Source organism: Lissotriton vulgaris, chromosome 5, assembly GCF_964263255.1.
Source record: "Lissotriton vulgaris chromosome 5, aLisVul1.2, whole genome shotgun sequence".
NCBI lineage: Eukaryota > Metazoa > Chordata > Amphibia > Caudata > Salamandridae > Lissotriton > Lissotriton vulgaris.
The window spans coordinates 1,680,004,723-1,680,026,116 of NC_141693.1; the positions used below are offsets into that span (position 1 = coordinate 1,680,004,723).

General features: G+C 40.5%; 1 protein-coding gene across 2 annotated transcripts in view; it reads right to left on the reverse strand.

Moving 5' to 3' along the window:
- The window catches only part of KCNH6 (potassium voltage-gated channel subfamily H member 6), a 997,202-nt gene that overhangs the window by 109,210 nt on the left and 866,598 nt on the right, over window positions 1-21,394 (reverse strand). Inside the window, exons 6-8 of one of the 2 annotated variants that reach the window (XM_086923821.1) lie at window positions 12,167-12,566; window positions 4,775-4,974; window positions 3,174-3,251 (exon numbers count right to left, since the gene is read on the reverse strand). In XM_086923821.1, the coding sequence (XP_086779947.1) occupies window positions 3,174-3,251; window positions 4,775-4,974; window positions 12,167-12,566 (678 nt within the window). The remainder of the gene's footprint in view (window positions 1-3,173; window positions 3,252-4,774; window positions 4,975-12,166; window positions 12,567-21,394) is intronic. The other variant, XM_086923820.1, reaches the window with a different exon arrangement.

Consider the following 21,394-nt stretch of genomic DNA (forward strand, 5'->3'; position numbering starts at 1 on the left):
TGGAAGCTTATCATGTTTAAAGCACTAAACTTGACATATCAAGCCCTCCACAACAATGACCTTTGTATCTGAACAGAAGGATCCAGGCATACAGCCCAGGGAGATTGCAGCGCTCTAGTCAGACTGGGCTGTACCCCGCTTTCAAAAACTGCCGAGAGGAGGCACCTCCTTTAAGGTTATGACAACAGGTATGTGGAACCAGTTGCCTGGCCATCTAAGACTAGAAACAGAGGAAGCTGGTTTTAAGAAGGGATTGATAACCTTGCTTTTTAGTCTTTAGGTCTTGGGGTGGCCAGCTGTGTGCTGCTTTTCTGTTCTTACCTTTTGATGATGAGCGCCGGGGCATTTCGGAGTTCAGAGCACTATATAAATAATCCTCATTCGTTATTTTAACCGGCATGTTAGTTGACATTTTGGTTTGCTTTTGGCATTCACAGGCCACAGATGCTGCAATCCTGATTACTTTAATATCAAGCAAGCCGCTGAAGTTTGGGTTAAATTTGCATTTTCAGTTGACTTCATGTTTCGGGCTCACTGAAAAACGAGGAATGCCCACATATGCAGGAAACGGCTAATTAGGATAAAAAGTTTGCTTACGAAAATTAAATAGTTTTCTTATTTTTATTCAGTCAGCAAGCTTTATATTTCGGTGTTCCGTTAACTTATTTATACGTATATGTGTTTGAAACTGACCCACGCTGAAAGGGGGCCGCGTCTAAAAATGTGACGAGGGACTGATTCGTCATGTGGCACTCAAATATGAGGGCCACCATAAAAAAAAGACACAAAAAAACGCCAGGTCTAGAACTTCGAAATTCTGACATAAAACTTGCAGTGACACTGCTCGATAAAGCTATAACTGATTGCAACTGATGCCAGATCATGTCAACAGAGGGTGTCTACCTCACTTCATCAGAAGGGTCAGCATAGTAACAGATCGGGGGGTTTTCAATATCAGAGATATTTTATCAGGGGTTTAGCTAAATTAGTGTAATGGTAGCAATGAAAGACTACAACACCCAGTGCATTAGGCTGTTCCATAAAAGCCCAGGATAGTAAACAGTGCCAGTGTTAGTGAGAGAACATATCACTGATCAGTTGAACACAGAGACACCAATACTCGTCAGCATTGAAAAAGGCTGCTAAGTTAACCTCTAACGAAGAAAACATATAAATGAAAAGAAACCTTGATGCACATTTCAATTGTTATGATATTTTTCTATTATTTGCATCACACACGTCTGTTGCTGGTGTATGCTTGCAGTGCTGTGGGCTGTCTGGAGTTTGTGTTAGCACAAGACTCCCACCTGACATTTTCAGAGTGAGACAAAAGTCTTTAAATAATACACATTTTCATGACTGATTCTCAGAGGCAGGTTCCTGTTTTCTGCGAATTTGCAATGTTTCACAAATCTTCAGGGTGTAAGGTGTGATGGTGCTCTTTATATGTGATCTGTGTGTGTTAGCAGTAGACAATGTGTTTGTGTTGCACACAGCCCGAGGACCTGCCAGCACGGTGTAGCTGTATGGATATAGGTAAGTACTGGTACTGGCGCAGCGCGACCCTAGGTGGAAAGCTACAGGTTGCTGGACAGTAGGCATGGCATTATTCTGGATGAAGCCAGGTGCTTTGTTAGGGGTGAATGAGATGCCGCATGCTGCTACATTGATATTAGCATTGTGTGTTGTAGTGGTTGAATGGGCTTTTTGAAGCATTTTATGGTGTCTGCAAAGGATCATGCTGGGGTAGGTTCATGCAAGTACAAGCAACGAGGTAGATGTTTGCAGAAGGCAGGAGTGGGTCTAGAACGATGAGAAATGTAAGTGCTGGGATAACAAAAGCAAAGTAAAGTTTTCTTATAGGTTGACAAATGTCCATCTTAACATTGATCTGAGAAAACCAAGACTAAACATTAAACAAGAACAATGGGATGGTGGAATGAATGTAGAAAAGGGGACAATTGAGAAACCAGGACTGAATCATGACTTGAAGTCAGTTGGAAACAGATCACACACTATGGGAAAAGATGATCAGTGGTGGTTAAACTTACTTATCACTTTACATGTTTTCAGACCAAATGGTTTGCTTTAGTGTTCAAGTTTGGTTCAGAGCATCCCTAGGTCTATGGTGATGGACACACCATAGATGTGCATGGTTTGTAGATGGTCAACTATCCTAGGGTAATGTTAACCCTTGTTTTTGATTGAACATTTGGCTAGGGATGTTTGCTGGAATCTTATGTTTACAGAATTCAGATAGAGCACTATGGTTTTGTGCATATACATTTATGATGGTGATACATGCCCATTGTTTTTACTTTCTTGTCAACAATATCTATGGGCAACAACTGATCTACTTAGAGAATTGGAATGATTCTCCAACAGGTTGGTATGGCTGAAAGGCTGACGGGTGAAGACCAGTCATCCTGTGCCAAGTCGTACTTTGGAACCCTCATTAGGAGGCCTGCTAACCGCTACAGATCGCTTAAGAGAATACAACTAGCTAACTCCAACTAGCCTGGGCTGCTGGAAGCATCAAGGGTTGGGAAGAACACCGAAGTACTACAAAGTTGTAAGTAGCTCTTTAAGGACCTACCAGAAAGGTGATCTATTCAGAATTAAACTGCAGTGTTTCTCTTGGTAAACAGACAGTAAACAAACAGTGGTGGAAATGGAAAACATTCACCATGAGAATGGAGCCGCATTGCTACAAGACAAGGGTTTAACTGCTACAAAAACATGGTGAATAGTAATATTATGGAAAAGCATTTCTGATTTTCCTGCTCAGTAAGTGGTCATTTAGAACAAACTAGCTGGGAAGATATAGGATTGAAAAAACTGTATACTATCACCAAAATATACAGGTTGTCATTTTCAACTCAATTGAAGACAGAAGGTGGGCAGCATGGCATTAGTAATGCATGCATTGATGCAATGAAGTGAAAGACACCATTTATTTAAATTTCCACCCTAATGTGTGCTGATGTGCAGTGTGGTGCAAGCATAGCAGTCATGTGACCACCTGATGCCAAATTATTGTCTTACACTTGGCTGAGTGAGAGAGGAAGGGACAGCCAATCAGGTTAACAGAGACAGAACAGCACCTGAACTGAAATCCCACCCCATGTAGCATTTACAGGGAACAAGACACAACAATAAGCAGAGTTTACTACCGGAACTCCGTTCCCGCTGGGGGTTTTAGTCCTGGAACTGAGTTCTGGCTGCTTCTGCTTCATTTCCACCACTGACAACTAAAACGAACAGAAACACAACATGTATAGCTATTGAGCGAAGGGACGTTGGCATGCAGCATACTCAATACAGGTAGGACCAGCCATTCCTGGTGAGTGATACGCCTCCCAGGTCCGGCTTCATGGTCACCTCATTATGGCACAATAAAGGAAAGAAAGAAGCAGGTGTGCCCGATCCATGAGCATGCTCAAGGGGAACTGCAGTTTTTTTTAATCATACATCACAAATATTAAAGTGCTTACATTGTTTAACCTACTTGCAATTTTCTTTACCTGCAGTGTTATTTTATATATCATTTAGTAAGAGTGGGCCACCCCGCACGCAGTAGCGTGCATTCATTAAACGCAAAGTTGCTCTACAACAGTGTTTGCTGCGGTGGCAAGTCGCACCACACACAGCGGCTAGCTGGTATCAGGAAAACACTGATTGCAGCTTGTGCTCAACTCCAAAAACAGAAAAATATGGCTGAGGTGAGTGTGTGTGTGTGTGGGGTGAGGGGATTTGTGGATTCTGAGGTGCATGAGTTGAGCAAGAGCAGTTGCCTTGGTAATGAGTCGAGAGTTGGGCTTGTTGGGTAAGGGGTCTCCAAACCGGTCCTGGAGGGCCGGATCCATTCCAGATTTTTTGGATATCCCCATTGAGATACATGTAGTAATTTTAAAAATCTGGCATGGATCCGGCCCTCCAGGACCGGTTTGGAGACCCCTGGAGTAGAGGCTCCTGTGGGAGAAGTGGGGGATGTGAGTGAAGAGAGTTTCAAGTGGTTGAGGGTGAGATGAAAATGGAGAGGGTGGAGGACAGGAGTGAGTACTGTATGAAGGGAGGTGGATCGCATAAAAGAGAAGATGAAACAATAATATGAACAGTTCACAACTGCAAATAACAGGCCACAAACTGGAGTTCCTCTTGGCCAGTTGAAGTCGCCTCGTCATGATTTGAATCCATGACTTGCAAAGCTGACAGGTGACACACAGACACATATCTCAGTAGCAAATACATTTACACACTGATCTTTGTGGGGTAACAGGGATGTATCGTGAGGCTGAGAGTGTCACAAGGCAAATACTGAGGACAACAAAATCGAAAGTTGAGAATAATGGGAGAAAAAGAAGAGAGGAGTAGGCATCCTGAGAAGTAAGAGAGAGGGCAGAGAGGGAAGAAAAGTGGTCAGGTGGAATGCAAGCAGGGGGGGTGTCAGAGGAGGATGGTTACAGGCAGCAGAGGTAAGGCATGAGGAGGGGATACTGAAATGTTAATTGGATTGATTTAGAAGTGATGGAAAAGCAGCTAAATGAGGTTGTAAGTTGGTCGGTGAGGAATGTAAATGTGAGCATAAATGGTCAGCCATAGAGAAATCTGGAATGTTAACTTAATTTCACGTAAGATGGAAAGAGCCACACTGTGCGCCTAGAAGGAGGAAGACACCCATTCCTTTGACTGGTATTGGGTGCATCGCTACGCTATCCATACATTTAGGTACAGTCAGGTAGAAGTGGGCAGCAGAGGGCCCTGTAGTACTCACTGCGTTCATGTCGATGCCATTTGTGTATGACCATGCGTGCTGGAAGTACTCCTCAAGTCGTTGGCGCAGAGGGTTCGGGATCTGGTGGAATCTGATGAACTCCTTCACCCGCAGCATCTGAGTGTGGTAGCGGGCGGTGCCTGAGTAGAGCCGCTGGATGATGGCTGACACATTTCCAAATATGCTGGCATACATAAGTGCTGCACGGAAGTGAGAAGGAGAGTTGTACGAGGTTCCGATAGAGTGTATGAGAAAATAGCAGGCTAGGACTGAGGCTAGGAGTCATTGTCAAAATTAGATATGTATTGTGGTGGAGCGTGTCCGATTGAGGCAGGCTGGCACTTCAAGAATGTGATAGGTGGAACTCATGCTAAATAGCAATTTGTATACAGATTGCACAGCGTTCTTGGGCATTGTGCATATCTACCTTAGCCCTCTAAGGGTATTATTTTGTTTGCCTGTGTTTGAGACACCAATAATAACTGTATTCCTAACTATTAGGGGGTCATTAGTATGGGACTTTGTCTGCCCGCCATACCCCCGGAAACGGGACCGCCCGCAATGCTTGCGGCGGTTCCGCTATTACAATTAGGATGCGCTCGCCACACTGGCGAGCGCATCCTAATTGTAATAGCCACACTGGCGGGCGCATCCCGCATTTCTAACATTGCAGCGGGCCGCCACAATGCCACAAAAGCAAGTTGTGCCTTCCAATGCACAACGTGACAGGCATCGTGCGGTGCCTGCCACAACAGCTTTTCCGCCCGAAAGGCAATCGGGCGGATTGCCTACCAGCGGAAAAACAGCGGATGGTTTTTCCATCAGCCAGGGTCCCTCCTCCATAGTTATATGGTAGGGGAATTGGCATGCAGGCGGGGAGAAATGACGAGCGGATCGCCACTGCCATGCGGGCGGTGGCGAGCTGCACGACATGCTAATGGGCCCCTTAGTCTTTCAGACACGAGTTGTGTGACCATGTGTGTGACGTTGTTGTTGTGTGTAGGAGTATGAATCAAGGTTATAAGTGTGAAGGCTTTAGTTTGGAAAGTTACAAGTTTAAAACGTTTGGTATTAAACTTATATTTTGAATACATATACTTATAACGCTAAATGCATTAGGTGGGAATGAAGTAAGTTCCAAACTTTGTAAACATTTAAATGAGTCAAAGAATATGTTTTCACCTTTAAATGTAAACCTTACCTGCTATACTAATGCTGTTAAGTGCTACTTTCACAATAGCTAATTTCAAAATCAACACCTAACTTGCACCACAACCCTAGTCTCAACCCTAAAACTAACTATAAACCTAATTTTCACTCTAATAACCTTACACTTATGCAAAATGTAAATTGGCTATTCTCAGTCCCTTACTCTATCCTTAATCAAACCTGAACCTCTACCCTCACACTCACCATATGAATATCGCAGTGTATCCCTAACTAACATTCTATACCAAACACTCACCCTCACAAAAAAGACTGCCCATTATTATAACCCTTGCATGAGGCCATTTTCTTGTCAAATCCCTATACTTAACTCAAATCTTTCTGTAACCTTAAATCTTAATCTTTTGTATTTACCTTTTTAAGAACTTTTTACAAACGTTTTATTTATTTTGATGTAAACAATGTTGTATATTACTTTTAATCATTTTCACTTTTTTTCAAATTAATAATTGATAATAATTTGCATGCATGTACATCTGTGTGTTTCGGTTAAAAGCATAAACTGAGAGAGTAGGCTGTATGTATTTAGAGTAGGTACCCCCAACGTTCCAAAAGAGCTATGGGGTAAAAAAAGTGTATTCGAAATGCACCTGTACTTGTTTGCCTAGAATGACACGGTATGTCATTATAGGAGATTCAACCAAGGCATGCTTCTCATTAAGCAGACAATTGGAAGAGTTTTGACCATGGAATAGAACAAGCTCAGAGCGAAAGGAGTAATGGCATTATTCAAATGGTAGGTTTATATTAGGCAGAGGTCAGGATCATTGTATTCTCAGAACTGAGCTAGTTATGCAGGTTTAGCAGGAGAGGGAATGGTCCCCTAAATAAAAAGAATAGATTAGTGGAAATAAATTGTAAATAAATTAAATGTAGTTTTATATAGTACTTTTAATACCTATGATAACATGTAGTGCTCACAAAGACAGAAAATCCTCCTGTTCCATTTGAGAGAAGCTAAAAAAATAAATATCATTTCTAATTCTGAAAAGGATACCTCTTTCCCCTAATTGAAAGACACTCCTGTATTATGTACACAAATGCACATCAAAATCATATTCTTACCTTAAGAATATGCATTTCCGATTATTTTAAGTCAATCACATGAAGATGCTATAAACAGTTCGCCTTAAGTAATACTTTTAGAACTTACTGAGATGCTTGTTTTCACCCACAAAAATGCTACAGGAAATCAATAGGCAACCCTGTTTCTTTATTTCAAGTTTAAAAATATGTCCAGAATACCTTTCCTTTGTAACTTTTATGCTTTCGCAACAGTAGAATGTAGGGCGAGGCACCTTAGTCGGTATGACCCTTTTTCTCGCCAGCGGGTGCCGAGACAGAATATCAAGTAAAAAATTTCGAGTGACCATACTATAGAGTGAAAAATATTATTGTAGAATGGAAATATCGAGTGCAAGAATATCGTTTTCAAGGATATCGAGTTTAAGGTAAGTAATATCGTTTATTAAAATGTAGATGTCATTAATATTGTTTGTAAAAATATAGTTTTTAAATTATTGTGTTTCTTTTGTATATATTTTAAATGTAACTGATTTTTTTTGTTTAATTATTGTTTATGTTTCTTACTATATTAGTTAAATTATTAGTAGTTATAAGATTTAATTTAATTAAATGTTGTGTTTTTTTTACTTCTGTAGTTGGTCGTGAGTTTATAGGGGTATAGGGTTAGAAGTAATTTAACTATAATAAATTAATGATTCTTTTTTAATTAATATAATTTATTTAATTAGTATTTAATTTTGTTAATTGTGCTATAATTTTTTATGTAAATGTTTTTTGCGGATTGTGGCATTTATAGGGGTAACGGGTGAAAAGTTATTTATTTTTAATTAATTAATAATTAGTTGTAAATTAATATTAATTCAGTACTTGATAATTAATTATGGTAATTGAGTAATGTTTTGTTGTGGGTTGTGAGGTTATAGGGGTGAAGGGTGGGAAGTAATTGATTTTGAATGTATTAATTATTTGTTGTTAATGCATAATAATTAATTGATAATTATGTTAATTGTGTAATTATTTATTTTATGTGTGGATTGTGGGGTTTATAGGGGTAAAGGGTGGGAAGTAATTTATATTTTAGTTATTAATATTTAATTGTCAATTAATATTACTCATTGATAATTAATTATGTTAGTTATTTAATTAAATGTTTTTTAGGTTTGGGTTATGGGGTTTATAGGGATAAAGGGTTGGGTGTAAATTATTTCATTTTATTTGTTAATTACTTGTTAAATACTAATAATTATTTAATTATAAATTATTTAATTTAATTGTGTTAATAATAGTTTTTTTGTTTAATTTAGGGTGGGGTTGTGGGGTTTATAGGGGTAAAGGGTGGGAAGGTAATTCATTTTAATGAATTTATAATTAGTGTTTCATAAAAAATATTTTTTTAATTGAGAAATAATTATGTTAATCGTGCAAATAAACTTATTTTGAATTTAGATGTGGGTTCTGGGTTTTGTAAAGGTATGGGTGGGAAGTAAATTAAATGAACATTGTTAATATTAAATATATTTGTATTTTTTTTATTCAACATATATTTGTTTTTAATGTTGCACGGACTGGAGTGGGAATATTAAATGTTACCCTTACGCAATCCACTACTTTCCCTACTGTTGCACTGGCTGGAGTGGGAATATAATTTCTTTTTTTTAATTGTGATATTTATTGTTGTGTTAATTGTACTGAGAATAGTAAATTGTAGTATTTTCCAATGCTATATTTTAATTGATTTGATATTTTTTGCAGTTAGAATAGTAAATCTTATTTTTGTGTGATGTAAATAGTTGTGTTACTGTCGTGTTGTTTTAATAGGGAGTACTTATTTTTATATTTATTAATTATAGATTTTTTTAATGTAGTGGAAAATGTATATGTATTTATTTTAATCTTTAATAATTTATTTTATATTGAGATTTATATACTTATGGGTTTGATTTATTATAATATTATTTAAAAATGTCAAAATGTTTTGTTTTTAAATTATTTGTAATTAATTGTTAAACGTGTTGTTTACTTTTTATTTTAAATTAAATTGGTTTCCTTCTTTAATATTTTATGTTTTTGGTATATTTAAATATGGACACATATATTTTTGATAATATATCATTAACAAGCTTTTTTTATTAAATATATATATATTTGAGCATTTACATTTTAAAAGTAAGTTTATTTGTTATATTCGTTAAAATATACATTTAAATATATTTTATTTTGATAAATTAATGTTAGTATTTGATATATGTTTATTTTAATATTTTAAATCATATTTATCTAAAAATCGATATTTAATACAACTATATTTTTGTAAACAATAATTACCTTTTCCTCAAATTTTTTGCACTTACCTTTTTAAGCATAGGAAGTAAATATTTTTGTAACCTATTTACCTCGATATTTTTCACATCAATATTTTTGAGGTCGCTATTCTTTCAGTGAATGTGCCATCGGATGGACTAAAGACCTCTTGAAGCCCGGATGTGTACACAGATTATCGGCAAGCTGGTGAGCGTCCTCCCAGCAGATCCTCGACCCATGTGGGATTTGTATTTTTATTCCTTTTTAAAGTGCGCCTCATTTCCTTGAGGTGAGAAGTAGGGATTGGTCATTCCTGCGAATAAGCACCCAGTGTTTTAATTCACTTAATTTACACCAATGTTTAATTCGTAAAAGAAAGAGTACCAGTGACCGGGGCAACTAAACCTCGAAACTCTGGATACCAAATCTGGTCACCTTAAATCCACCTCATGCTTCTTCAATTCAATATCATATGCTCCCTGCCCCTCTATCTCACCCATGCTGGCCTGGCTCCTGCTTTCTCCCTTTGTGATGGTTTTGCTGTCTTTCTCTTCCTTCCCTATCGGATCCATGGGTTTTTTCCCTCTCCGCTCAGTAAATATCTGATGCATAAGTGCCAGTCCACAAAAGAAGAAGTGCTGGTGGCACCCACCAGCAGCCACTGGCAAACGTTAAGCAATGATTTACACCAGTCCAAGGTTATTTACCTACATGCCCATGCAATGAACTACCCCACTTGCTCTTTTGTCTAACAATTCAACTTTCTCTGAAGAGACTTCTTTGTGACTCAATTTAATTTTCATAAAATGATGTCCGAATTTAATTTTCTTTTTCTGATGATTACTAGTGGCATCAAATATCCTCAGGGAAACAGCAAGGTTTCTGTGAATGGTTTACTCTAGGGCACTCCGTCTGGTTGGATGTACTAATTGACTATAAGTAAAACCGAATGTTAAAATAAATTAATTAATTAGGTGATTTGAGTGGTGTATGTTGAAGCGTCCTCAACTGAGGTGTACAACTGTTTCCGAAAAGTGGAAATATCACTCCAGATCATGCTCCGCATTGTTAGTTGATGGCAGTATTAAAATGTTAACTCTTTAGGCTTACTTAATTGATCTATATTTTCAGGATATTTCTACATACCATGGTACGTCTGAAGGTGATATATTGTATTGTATTGTATTGCAATTAAATATCTAACTGTAGATGAGTTTTGTGCGACATGCTTATGTAGATTGCAGTTACCTTTATATCAAATACACATTTTACAAAATACTTGAAAACACCACTATAAGCTATAAAATTCTCGAGTGAAAACTGACGATCTGTTTGTACTCTGTTTATAAACTTAGGGGAAAAAAAATATTGAATGATCTACCCTGGAGAGTCACCTGTTTCTAGTGCACTGCCCGTCACCACATCAGTAAAGTAAAAATACACAATATGCTTTCATTGTAAGGTGCACATGAATGACACGTGTTATTAGAGCAATATGCACAAGTGAAATCACAATTTAACCAGTGCATTATTAGCATACGCCAAAACTGAATTACAGAGATTGCAGCGCGTGTGGCTTCATATTATTGTAAAAAATTACATCAACATGTTTACTGTCAACCCTTCTTGCAGGTCAGAATCAAGTAGCGTTTCCACTGTGTTCCCAATCCACAGAGGCACTCGCCAGGGCTGTCCTCTCTCCCTTCTATTGTTTGCCCTCTTGGACATTTTGTAAGCCATTTTCCATGACATAGAGCACTCAGTTGGGGAAAACTGGTTTCTTGTTAGAAAGTCAAGATTCTCAGAATTGACAATAGGCTTAGAAAGAGTGAAGTGAGAATTCACTGATAGTTTCATTTATGACTTTAGGTATAGTTGTGGCTCCAGGTATATTTTCTTTTCCTTGAGGCAACCATGACTGTTCATATAATCATTAAACTATCAAAGAAAACCATCACAATTTGATGAGAAATATCACGTAGGCAGCTTCTGATTCAAAATCTGCAACGAAACACATTTTTCTCTTATTGGGTTTTATACTGAAACTATTTTGAAACAATTTTCTAGAACTTGAAAGGCAAGGAGTGTTGTTGTCCACATTTGTTTTATCACTGCTCTGAATTCTTCCCCTGTGAAAATGTGTTAGTTCATCCTGACAATGGAACACCCTTAATCCAAAATTACTTCATGAATTTGTGAAGCTACTTCAGCAAGTACAGTACACAAGTGATCAATTATGAGAAATACTAACCAATACTTTAGCTTCAAATTAACATTAACTGATTGATTGAGACTCAACTGATATCATCAGCCCTACTATACTTAACAATGATGGTATTACCATTTCAATGATACTCTACCTAAAGCAAATTTGTATTGTCTGTAATATACAATAAAGAGTAACAATATACTTAATGCCTAATAGAGATGCTAGCCAAGATTTACTTAGAACCAGGTGATTTATGCAGCTATAGTTTACTTATAAGAAGGTGGGCATGTGATGCAATGTCTTGAAAACAAACTGAAGAAAGAAGCTAGAGTTAACATTGAACCAGTTGGAATCAGAAGACATGAGATGAAATGTTGAAATAAACATTATTGTTTACACTTTGAACACATTGATAACAGGTATATATCACTTACATCCAGAAACAGAACATGGACTAAAACCAGTTGATATTTTAAGTCCTAGTTTACTAATAACTATTTGGAATCTGAAATGTTATATTATGATGGACTGGGCCAGATAAGCAACATAAGATGATATTTAATTAACCATATTTGAAATCAGGAGTTATAGTTGACTACGAATATTTTAGAAGAATTAGTTATACTTACAGCCAATTAGCATCACACATATGGAGAAGACCTTCTCTGAGTTGGTATTGGGAGAAACGTTCCCAAAGCCCACACTGGTCAGGCTGCTGAATGTGAAGTAGAGTGCAGTTACATACTTGTCCTTGATGGAAGGTCCAGACGCTTGGTCGGTGTCATTGTAGCTTTTTCCGATTTGGTCAGCTAAGTTATCAAGCCATCCAATCTTATGTTCCATGTAGGGACGCTCCACATTGCCAATGGCATACCAGATGCAGGCCAACCAGTGGGCAATCAGTGCAAATGTACACATGAGCAGAAAGAGCACAGCTGCACCATACTCAGAATAGCGGTCCAGTTTACGAGCGACACGTACCAATCGCAATAGGCGGGCAGTTTTCAGAAGGCCAATGAGGGTTGTAGTCTTTTCAAATAAAAATTGGAAAAAAATTAGTTTGAAAAATCTAACATGAATGAAATCATAGAGCAAAACACTACACTCGGTCTTATATTTAAAACAATGTTATGTTTAGTTTTCATTAAATATTTTATCTGTTTGTCATTCACTGCTCAACCTTGAGAAGAAGTCAGAGGGTTTTGTTTTAAACAGTCTGTATTCTTTCATCCATACAGTAATTAAATAAGCCAAGCAAGGAAATATGTCTGAGAGTGGTGTGAGTTATGTGAAGGCCCTCAAGTGATCCAAAGGGATCCTAGCTTGATACGCCAAGTCACATTCAACAGTAAACAAGCATCTACATAACACATCTACACAACATATTTCTTTTTCCTTAAGTTCTTTCTCAATGACAGTCTCTCTCCCTCCACCTCCCTTTCTGTGCAGCAATTCATGTGGAAGAACCTAATGAATGGGAAGTAGGTATAAACTAAGTAAACACATGTATTTCTGAAATGTCCACAAGATACCAAGTGAGGAAACCCCTTGATTTAATCAGTATAATAGCTTTGACCTGTCTTGAAATGTTTATGATGGTAATGAGAAATGTTGAAGTCACTTGCATGTAATCAATTGATGTGATTTTGTCAAAACTGTTTGATAAAAAGAAATATAAAAATAAAAGATACCGAACAGTGGTTATTTGTCCACTTCAATATTTGGGGTTACACATACTATCATGTGATTCAGAGGGGGTTTAGCAAAATCTGTTCTTTCTTGCACACTACCTTAGATTTTGAGACCAAAATTGCAGAGAAAGCCAATTTGTAAAATAGAATTCTACTATTGCATGTTCCCATATGTCTCCCGATTAAAACGGTACCCCATCTGTGTGGACTTGCAAACCTCAAACTAAACCAAAAACACATATTTGCCTCGGATTTTTCTGAGAAAAAGTCCTGCAATTTGTAGGGAACCACAAATGTCCTACCCCTAGCATTCCTACACTTGTCCTGATAAAAAATACCTCCCCACTTGTATGGGTAAGCCTAGTTTACATGACAGAAAAGGCTCAAAATGCTACATGGACTGATGAATTTTTCCACTGAAAACTGCCACTTCTTTTGCAATGTAGGTAGCTGAGAATTCTGGACCTGTTCTTGGCTGCTATCCAGGAAAACTAAACAAACTAAACAAACCTAGACATTTCTAAGAACTAGACCACAGGGAAGTCTAGTGTCATCTGGCTTGCATGGATTCCCCTACCTTTTGCTACCTGCAGTTCTCTTCAAACCTCAAACTTTGACAAAAACACACATTTTCTTCACATTTCTGTGAGAGAATGTTTTGGAATCTGCAGGGATTCGCACATTTCTTATCATCCAGTGTTCCTACACCTGCCCCAATAAAACCACTATCCCATGTGTGTGGGTAGGCCAAGCACCCGCAATAGGAATGCCCAAAAAACACAACATGGACAGATCAAATCTTTCCACACAAAACCAACCTTTTCATTGCAATATGGTTAGCTGTGGATCATGAACCTGCACTCCACAGGCACCCAGGGAAACCTACTAAAACTAGAGTTTTCTGAATAATAAGGCCTAGCAAACCTCAAACTCAGACAAAAAGCTAAGCATGGATTTTGCTCACATTTCTGTGAGAGAAAGTTCTGAAATATGTGGGGAGCCACAAATTTCCTGCGACCCAGAGTTCCAACACTTGTTCCGACAAATACGCTACCCACATGTGGGTGGGCCTAGTGCCTGTGACAGAACAAGCCCAAAGCCCAATGTGGAGACATCAACATTTTCCTGTCAAAAAAATTACCTTAGTTGGCTATGATGGTTGCTGCCGTATTTGGGCCTTGGCTCAGCGGGCACCCATGGAAACCTACCAAGTTTTTTAAAACCAGACCAACTGGAAGAATCTTATTTGGTGTACCTCAAGTTAATCCCATGATGTTTTCGTACCGGCAATGCCCCTACAAATCTCAAAGTTTGCCAAAATTTACACATTTTTCTCACATTTCTGTGACAAATTCTGCAGAGATCCACAACATGCTCACCACCCAGCATTCCCATGCTTGTCCCGATAAAATCACCAAACCCACGGGATGCACCCTAACACTTTCTCAAGCACGTCCAGCTCATCATGTTTCTGTAGTTCCTGCTACACTGTGGCTCGAAGATGGAACGGTATCCTGCTGTCTCTCAGCAGAGTAGAACATACAGTCTTGTCGATATGTAGCTTGATGGGTTGTTTTTCAGACAAACATAGGTCCTTGAAGTGGTGGTTGAAGTCTTTGAATATGTTCTGGATACCTGTGCCACTGATCTGCTTCTGCTGTTTGGCCGCTTACTCGAATGTCTGACCAGGTTCAAGTAACAGAGAACTTTGCTCTTACAGTGTTCACTTCATCAGATACTTCTGCTCTGAACGTGCCCACCACTTTGATGGGCTCCTCACTTCCATAAGAAAATAGGTTGTTTTTGTTGCCTTCAGTGGTGTTGGGGTTTTAGTTGATGGTACCGTTGAGAACACATGATATTGGCTGAGGTTTTGGTGTCTCTGAGTGCCTGATCCGAGCGTTTTGATGTTGTTACTGACCATCTAGGTTGAGTTGAAGCCCTCGAGTCAAGATGATGTATATATTTATTCATCTTCGTCCTGCTCCTGGTCATACTGCTGCTGGACTGGTATCATGTGTGCCTTCCTGGTGATGTCTTCTTGTTCAACTGCGGCTGCATGGATGGGCTATCTCCTTGCACCAAAGTTTCTTGAGGTGCGCCCACATCTTCCTCTTTGGCAGGTGGCGGCATAGTGATTTCACTTTGCAGAGTTTCCACATGTTTGACTTTGTGCTGGCCATTGTGCTGCTGGTTATGGTTCAGCTCCAAGGCTGGAATGGGTCTCTACTTTGGAGATACACTTTTCCAGGCCACTGGCGTATTTACTGGATTCAGGCTATGGGGGACTGATTTGCCTGCCGGCGATGACCTGTCAGTGTACACAGTGTAGGCACCCTAACACCAGTACAGTGGGACCTGTAGCAGCTGTGGTATTACAGAACACACACACACTCACTGTGCTTTGTTTGGTCTGCCCGCCCATGCGTGGCACAGCCATTTTACTTTGAGTGTCCAATGCACATGTGACATCAGTAGTGTGTCCTGGAAGGGACACTACAGACCTCATACCGTATAGACTGCTGTTCTGAAATATAAATTTAAAAAAAAACCATATTTGAGCTGTATCTCATAGGAAAAGATATAGCCATATGTCGGTGTACCACCTCCCCATATCCACAGTCCTGCTTCCATTTTCTAGAGTCTGATTGCAGGGTATTAATCGCAGATAATAGAGCGAGCAAGTGTAGGGTCATTTTAAGTTATGAATTCATAATGAATGAAGAAAGGGAGGGCCTGTTTAGGTGCCACCAGACTAACCAACTGTCCCGCATTTTGCTCTGCAATTGTGGCTCCTGTCCCACTGCCCAGAAAGAGGCACATTGGGAGGCTCAATGTCCTACATTTTGGTCCACCTCTGCCTTCAACCCTCTGTACCAAAATCCTACTCTTCAGCCTTTTGTGAGCTGTAAAATAACTTCTGTTGGCAAGTAGGCAGGGGCTGGAGGACAGGAAGGGTCCTGCACAGCTCGGGAGAGCCATGTGCTGTTATACAGCCCTGAATGTGTGAATCAGAATCATGCTGGGGACTGATCCTTGGTGGTTATTTCTTCAATTAGCCTGTTTCAAAATGCTGACATATTGTCAAGTGAGTGGACATAGGGAAAATATGATTTGCCCAGGATCTTACAGTTTGTTAAAGTAGTAGATCAAAGACTGCAGCACCCTGCTACTTGCTGTAAAAGCTATATATTTAGCAACATATTGCATTTTGGTGAATATACTATGAGACTGGGCATTTCTCCCATCTCCCAGGTAGGTCCAGTCCATTTCTTTTAATTCTACGCATACCAGCAGCTTTTATATTGATTCTAATTACTCCCATTTTTGTCAAAAAGGGAGCAGACGATTCCGCTCAAGAAGTGATTGCCCAAGAGCATACAATTTGGCCAAATGGGAGGCTGGGATTAAAAATCGTTTCTCTTTGATCCATGTTTCCAGCTAGGCCCCTTGACTACAACTCGCGGGGAAGTGATTCTGATAGCAAGGCCAAGGGGGTATCATTCCTAGGGAAATGTCTCTGTGCTATAGTCCCACTGGAGCTTAAGAATACAAGGGCATATTACCAACGAGTAGCAATATTTATCGCTAACTAGGCTTTGCAACGATTTTTTTATCGCTAAGCTTTGCCGGAAATTATCGCTGAGATAACTTGCTATTATCAACGTTTATCTCAGAAGTGATAAAAATCCTCACGCTAACTGCCAAATGAGAGATTATCGCTGGAAAACCAATGATAATCTCTCGAAGTTTGGTGTTAGCTTGATGATAGGGGCTCACAAACTTAGCCATGATATCCACCTTCCATAGGAAATCATGGCTAAATCAGGAAAATACCAGGTGTAAAAAAAGCAGCGCTAACCGTAGTTAGCTCTGCTTTTTTGTATCACTAACAGGGTTAGCAATATCCTTGATAATAGGAGAAATGTCGCTTAACAACACTTCTCCTATTATTTTTCTCTGGAACGCCCCCTTTGCATCTCATTAGAGATGCAAGGGGAAGCGTAGAGAAAAAGGTTGCTAACATGCGAATTTGCGTGTTAGCACCCTGTTGCTGATAGGGAGATAATTTTATCTCTGCTTTCTTGGCTTTTAAAGCCAAAAAAGCAGAGATACATCCCTTGATAATATGCCCCACAGTGTTTATTTCTGGCATGTTTATGTGAAGTGGTATAGCTGAGATAAGATGTCTAGTATCCTAGTCTAATATGTAAAACATACCCACTGCATCAGGTCCGGTGGCAGTAGGTGGATAATGGGCAGTATGTGTGGAGATACTGATATTTAGTATTGGTGTTTCAAAGTTTAGGACTATTTCATTCTATTTGGATACCAGAGTTGTTCGTTCTGCAAGTGTGTCTCTCAAAAGCTGCATCAGCAAACAGTCAAGGGTTCCTCTAGGAGGTAGGAGTTAGAACTTTAATACAGTATGAATAGAAATCACACACAATAATCTCAATCTCTGGCTCAGTTATACATTTTAACATTGCATGATTTTGAACAGAGAGAGTCGTTTAGAATGAAACCCCTAAAATGTGCTCTGCGAATCATAGTCCCTCTGCTTCCCAACAACGGTCTTTTGATATATCCATATATGACAGGCAAAGTGTGAAGTGATAAAGAAAAATTGGCCACCCAAGTGCCTTCCCACAGTCTGAAAATGAACTGAAAGTTGTCTACTGTGGTCTGTTGCTGGGACATTAAACTGTAATAGGCAGGGCTCTCAACCTTGTGTGCATGCGTAAGGAGCTCATCCAATTCAGGTTTTTTGCTTTACATTCTAGGACTTGGAAGTCCTGGTTCCAGAATGTAAAAAAACAAGAACACTGAATGCGGCTGCCCACGGCTCCCGCAGGGGCCACCTAAGAGGGCGGCCCAATTAGATCGATTTGGGCACTTCCCCAACCCCACTCATTACTGCAGGACTCCAGGAGGAGTCCCCTTACAGGGTGTGCCAGACACGTCATTTCTGGCGTGCCGTGGGGTGGGGAGGGTATTTAGGCCTCCCCCTCCATTTTACTGCAGCAGTGGTGGATGCTCCCAGATTGCCTAGGACTTGAGGGTTAGAAGCACGCCCCTCCCCCAGGCCCACAGGGCTTTCAGACGAATGGCCACAGGCTCGAGCAGGTCAAAGGGGGATTTCTGTGCAGTGCTTGTAGGATGTCACATACCATTAAGGGCATGTTGCTACTAAAGTTGTCCCAAAGTTTTATGGTCAAACGGTGTGGGGGCAAGAAGTTAAGGCACAAATAGGCCACAATGTATTGAAGAACATGTGGCATTCCCAGTATTCAAGAAAGGGCTGGTATTGATACATATTGTCCCCCTCCTGTTTCCATTGTTTTGTCTGCTCCCTGATATACTAGGGGAAGTTTTGGAGGGCAAGACTTCACTAAGGGGGTGACTGGCTTAATGCAATTGACAAATCCAATATGTTTCACATTTTCTAACGTGTGAAAGTTTTCAGCTGCTGGTGCATCATTTTATTCATATGCACAGTATTAATTTAAATAATCGCTGTATGGAGTAGTTCAACTACCAGGCGTTTACGCACCAAGGCATCTTGCAGCGGAGAGTGTTTTTCATGCTATAAGGATATAAAGTTTAAATACGACTGCCAGGTCCCGCTGGGGTGTCAGCCAATTGGCCACTTTAGGGTTTCTGTGGTTGTTAAAATGAATATCAGTAGCGGGGTAAGAAAGATCTGATCCAGCGGCAACATACCTACAGGAACACTTGCACTTCAAAAATACACAAACGTCATGCTCTAACACAGATAGCTGGGTAAGGAAGTAAGGCGGGCTGGATGATTTTTCTTCTCCCTGCATTGGCACATTTTTTTTTTATTGCACGAACTTAGATCACACAGCCTCAGGCCTACAACCCCTCGGGCCGGCCGCGTCACAGATGTATCAGGCAAAGTATAGACACAGTTATACACAGCCCATCGGCCGACAACCCGGGGGTCCGCCGGCGTTTTCCTAGTGGCAGTTAACCATTACCCCGTCATCCTCGCCAGTAGAGCAGGGTGCAGCCTTCACATGCATTTTCTAGCTTTTATCCATCAGTACGTCCCTATTCTCCCCCTCCTCCATTCCTTTACTACCAATTATCAAGACATGAGTGATCGTGCCTTAACTGAACTTACACCAACCCGTAATTTGGTCAATGGCCTGTCCCCACCCCCACCCCTTCCCCCTTAGTGGTCTTCCTGTGTTGCACAATTATGTCCGTCAATGTGATGCCCAGTCCTGTCTCACTGCTAATCCTACTTCCAGTGCGCCCCCTAGTAGTGTCTGTGCCTCTTCTGAGCCGCATTGGCACATCTTGTCAGGAGTCAAAGGTATTGCACTTTAGCCAGGCAATGTTAACACCCAGCCACTCCCAAGCCGATTATTTAAGGCCAGCTTGGGCCTCATGATACACAGCCTAGTATTAGGCCCCTGGGTTTGTCAGCGTCGTGAATTACTAAATGCAACTGAACAAGAGGCGTGAACGTGGTGTACACTAGCAGAAATTTGGAAGTGCAAAACTCCACCCCGGGGGTGGCTGGCTGAATTTGATGGACTAGTCCAAAAGGTTCACAGCAACTGCACGTGGGAGAGTGTCAGTTACCTGTGCATAGTTCTCGCAGATACACTGTATCATATTAATTTAAATAATCGCTTCAGTTGCAAGTGGTAAGTGTGAGAGTCCCTCAATTTCAGCAACTGGTCACTTTGTCAACAACGAAGCTGCCTGGGAGGTCTGGGTGCAGTCACCACAGATTAAACTGAAGAGACAACAGCTTGGCAGGAAAGGAGGGATGGAGGGATGTTGAATCGATTGCCCACTTAGCAGCATGACTATTGCACAGGAGGATGTCAGCTTAAGCTGGGTAGGAGGTTCTGTATCACCAACCAGAAGGGTGCCACGTGGCAATCCCAGAAAATATGTAAGAGATGGGTGTTTCTGGCCTTACGGCGGTGTAAAGCCATTCTCAATTAGAGGTATGCCCAGGGAAAATTGTGAGCTGCTTAAGGTTCTAATGAACAGTGCAGTTTGTGGTATCTTTTTGAGGGGAAGAGATATGTTAGGCACTTAATTGCGTACAATGTAGCACATTCAAACGGGCGTTGTTTTATTGCAAGTGGAGATTACCTGATTACGCCAGCAGTACGTAGCCTGGGAAGTCTGGGGGTAAATACCACAGACTAAACTGTAAAGGCAAAATTACAGTACAACAGGGGGGATAACGGCAAGTGCACGAAGACTCCCTTGCCTGAGGCAAATATTCCATGGTGTGATAGTCACCAATTGACACTAGGAACCTTAGATTATAAGAGTATCATTGGTAATATACACACAACTCCGTTGTCTCGTGGGGTATGTAGTACCACTCGGAAGTGTAGAATGCAAAAGATCTGCACATTGCACTATTTTGAGTGTGACAGGTGCAACAATGTGATCCCTGCCAAAGCAAACTAAACATTTTTAGGATCAGATGCACAACATACAACTGTTCACTCTAGCCTCACGGAAGGTAGTCTGTTAGCAGAGGTGTTGAACTGGTCGTCTTGCTCCAGGGTGCGGTCATTGCACGGGCAACACAGCAGATAGTCTGCTGCCAGACTAGGAGGCTAGGCATTGTAGCAAAACCAATGCTAAGGACTCCCCACCCTCCCACTGGACTGCCTGAGAATGTGAGTGCAGGGGGATTTGCAATGTTACAGGTATTTTCCCGTCCATACAGGGTCAGAAGGGTACATTGCAGGAATCTGCATAATAAGAGTGGGGGCAAGGCCTATAGAGCATCAAGGATCACAGCTGGTTAGCAGGTATGTGGGTATCTGTTATCGAGCGTTAGTTAAGCAAGCCTGATAGTTGGCGTAAGTTGTCATTCCATATGGTTGCTGTGACTGCTATAGTGTGCGCTATGCGAACAGTCTTGTTCGCCATGGCTTATTAATCGCAAAGGTTTGTGCACATGTCTGGTCAACCCCAACAAAGTAGGTGCACTCTGCTCCCAGGGCAGGCGACGGGCTGCTTCAGTGATGCATGACATTCCTCGTCCGCATAGTCAGAGTATATAGGCTAGTTGTGGAAGCTGTCTTCTTAACAAAAGTGCTGCTGTTCCATAAATTGGGGAAACAGGCGTTAGGGAGCACATAATGCTAGAAGGGCTGC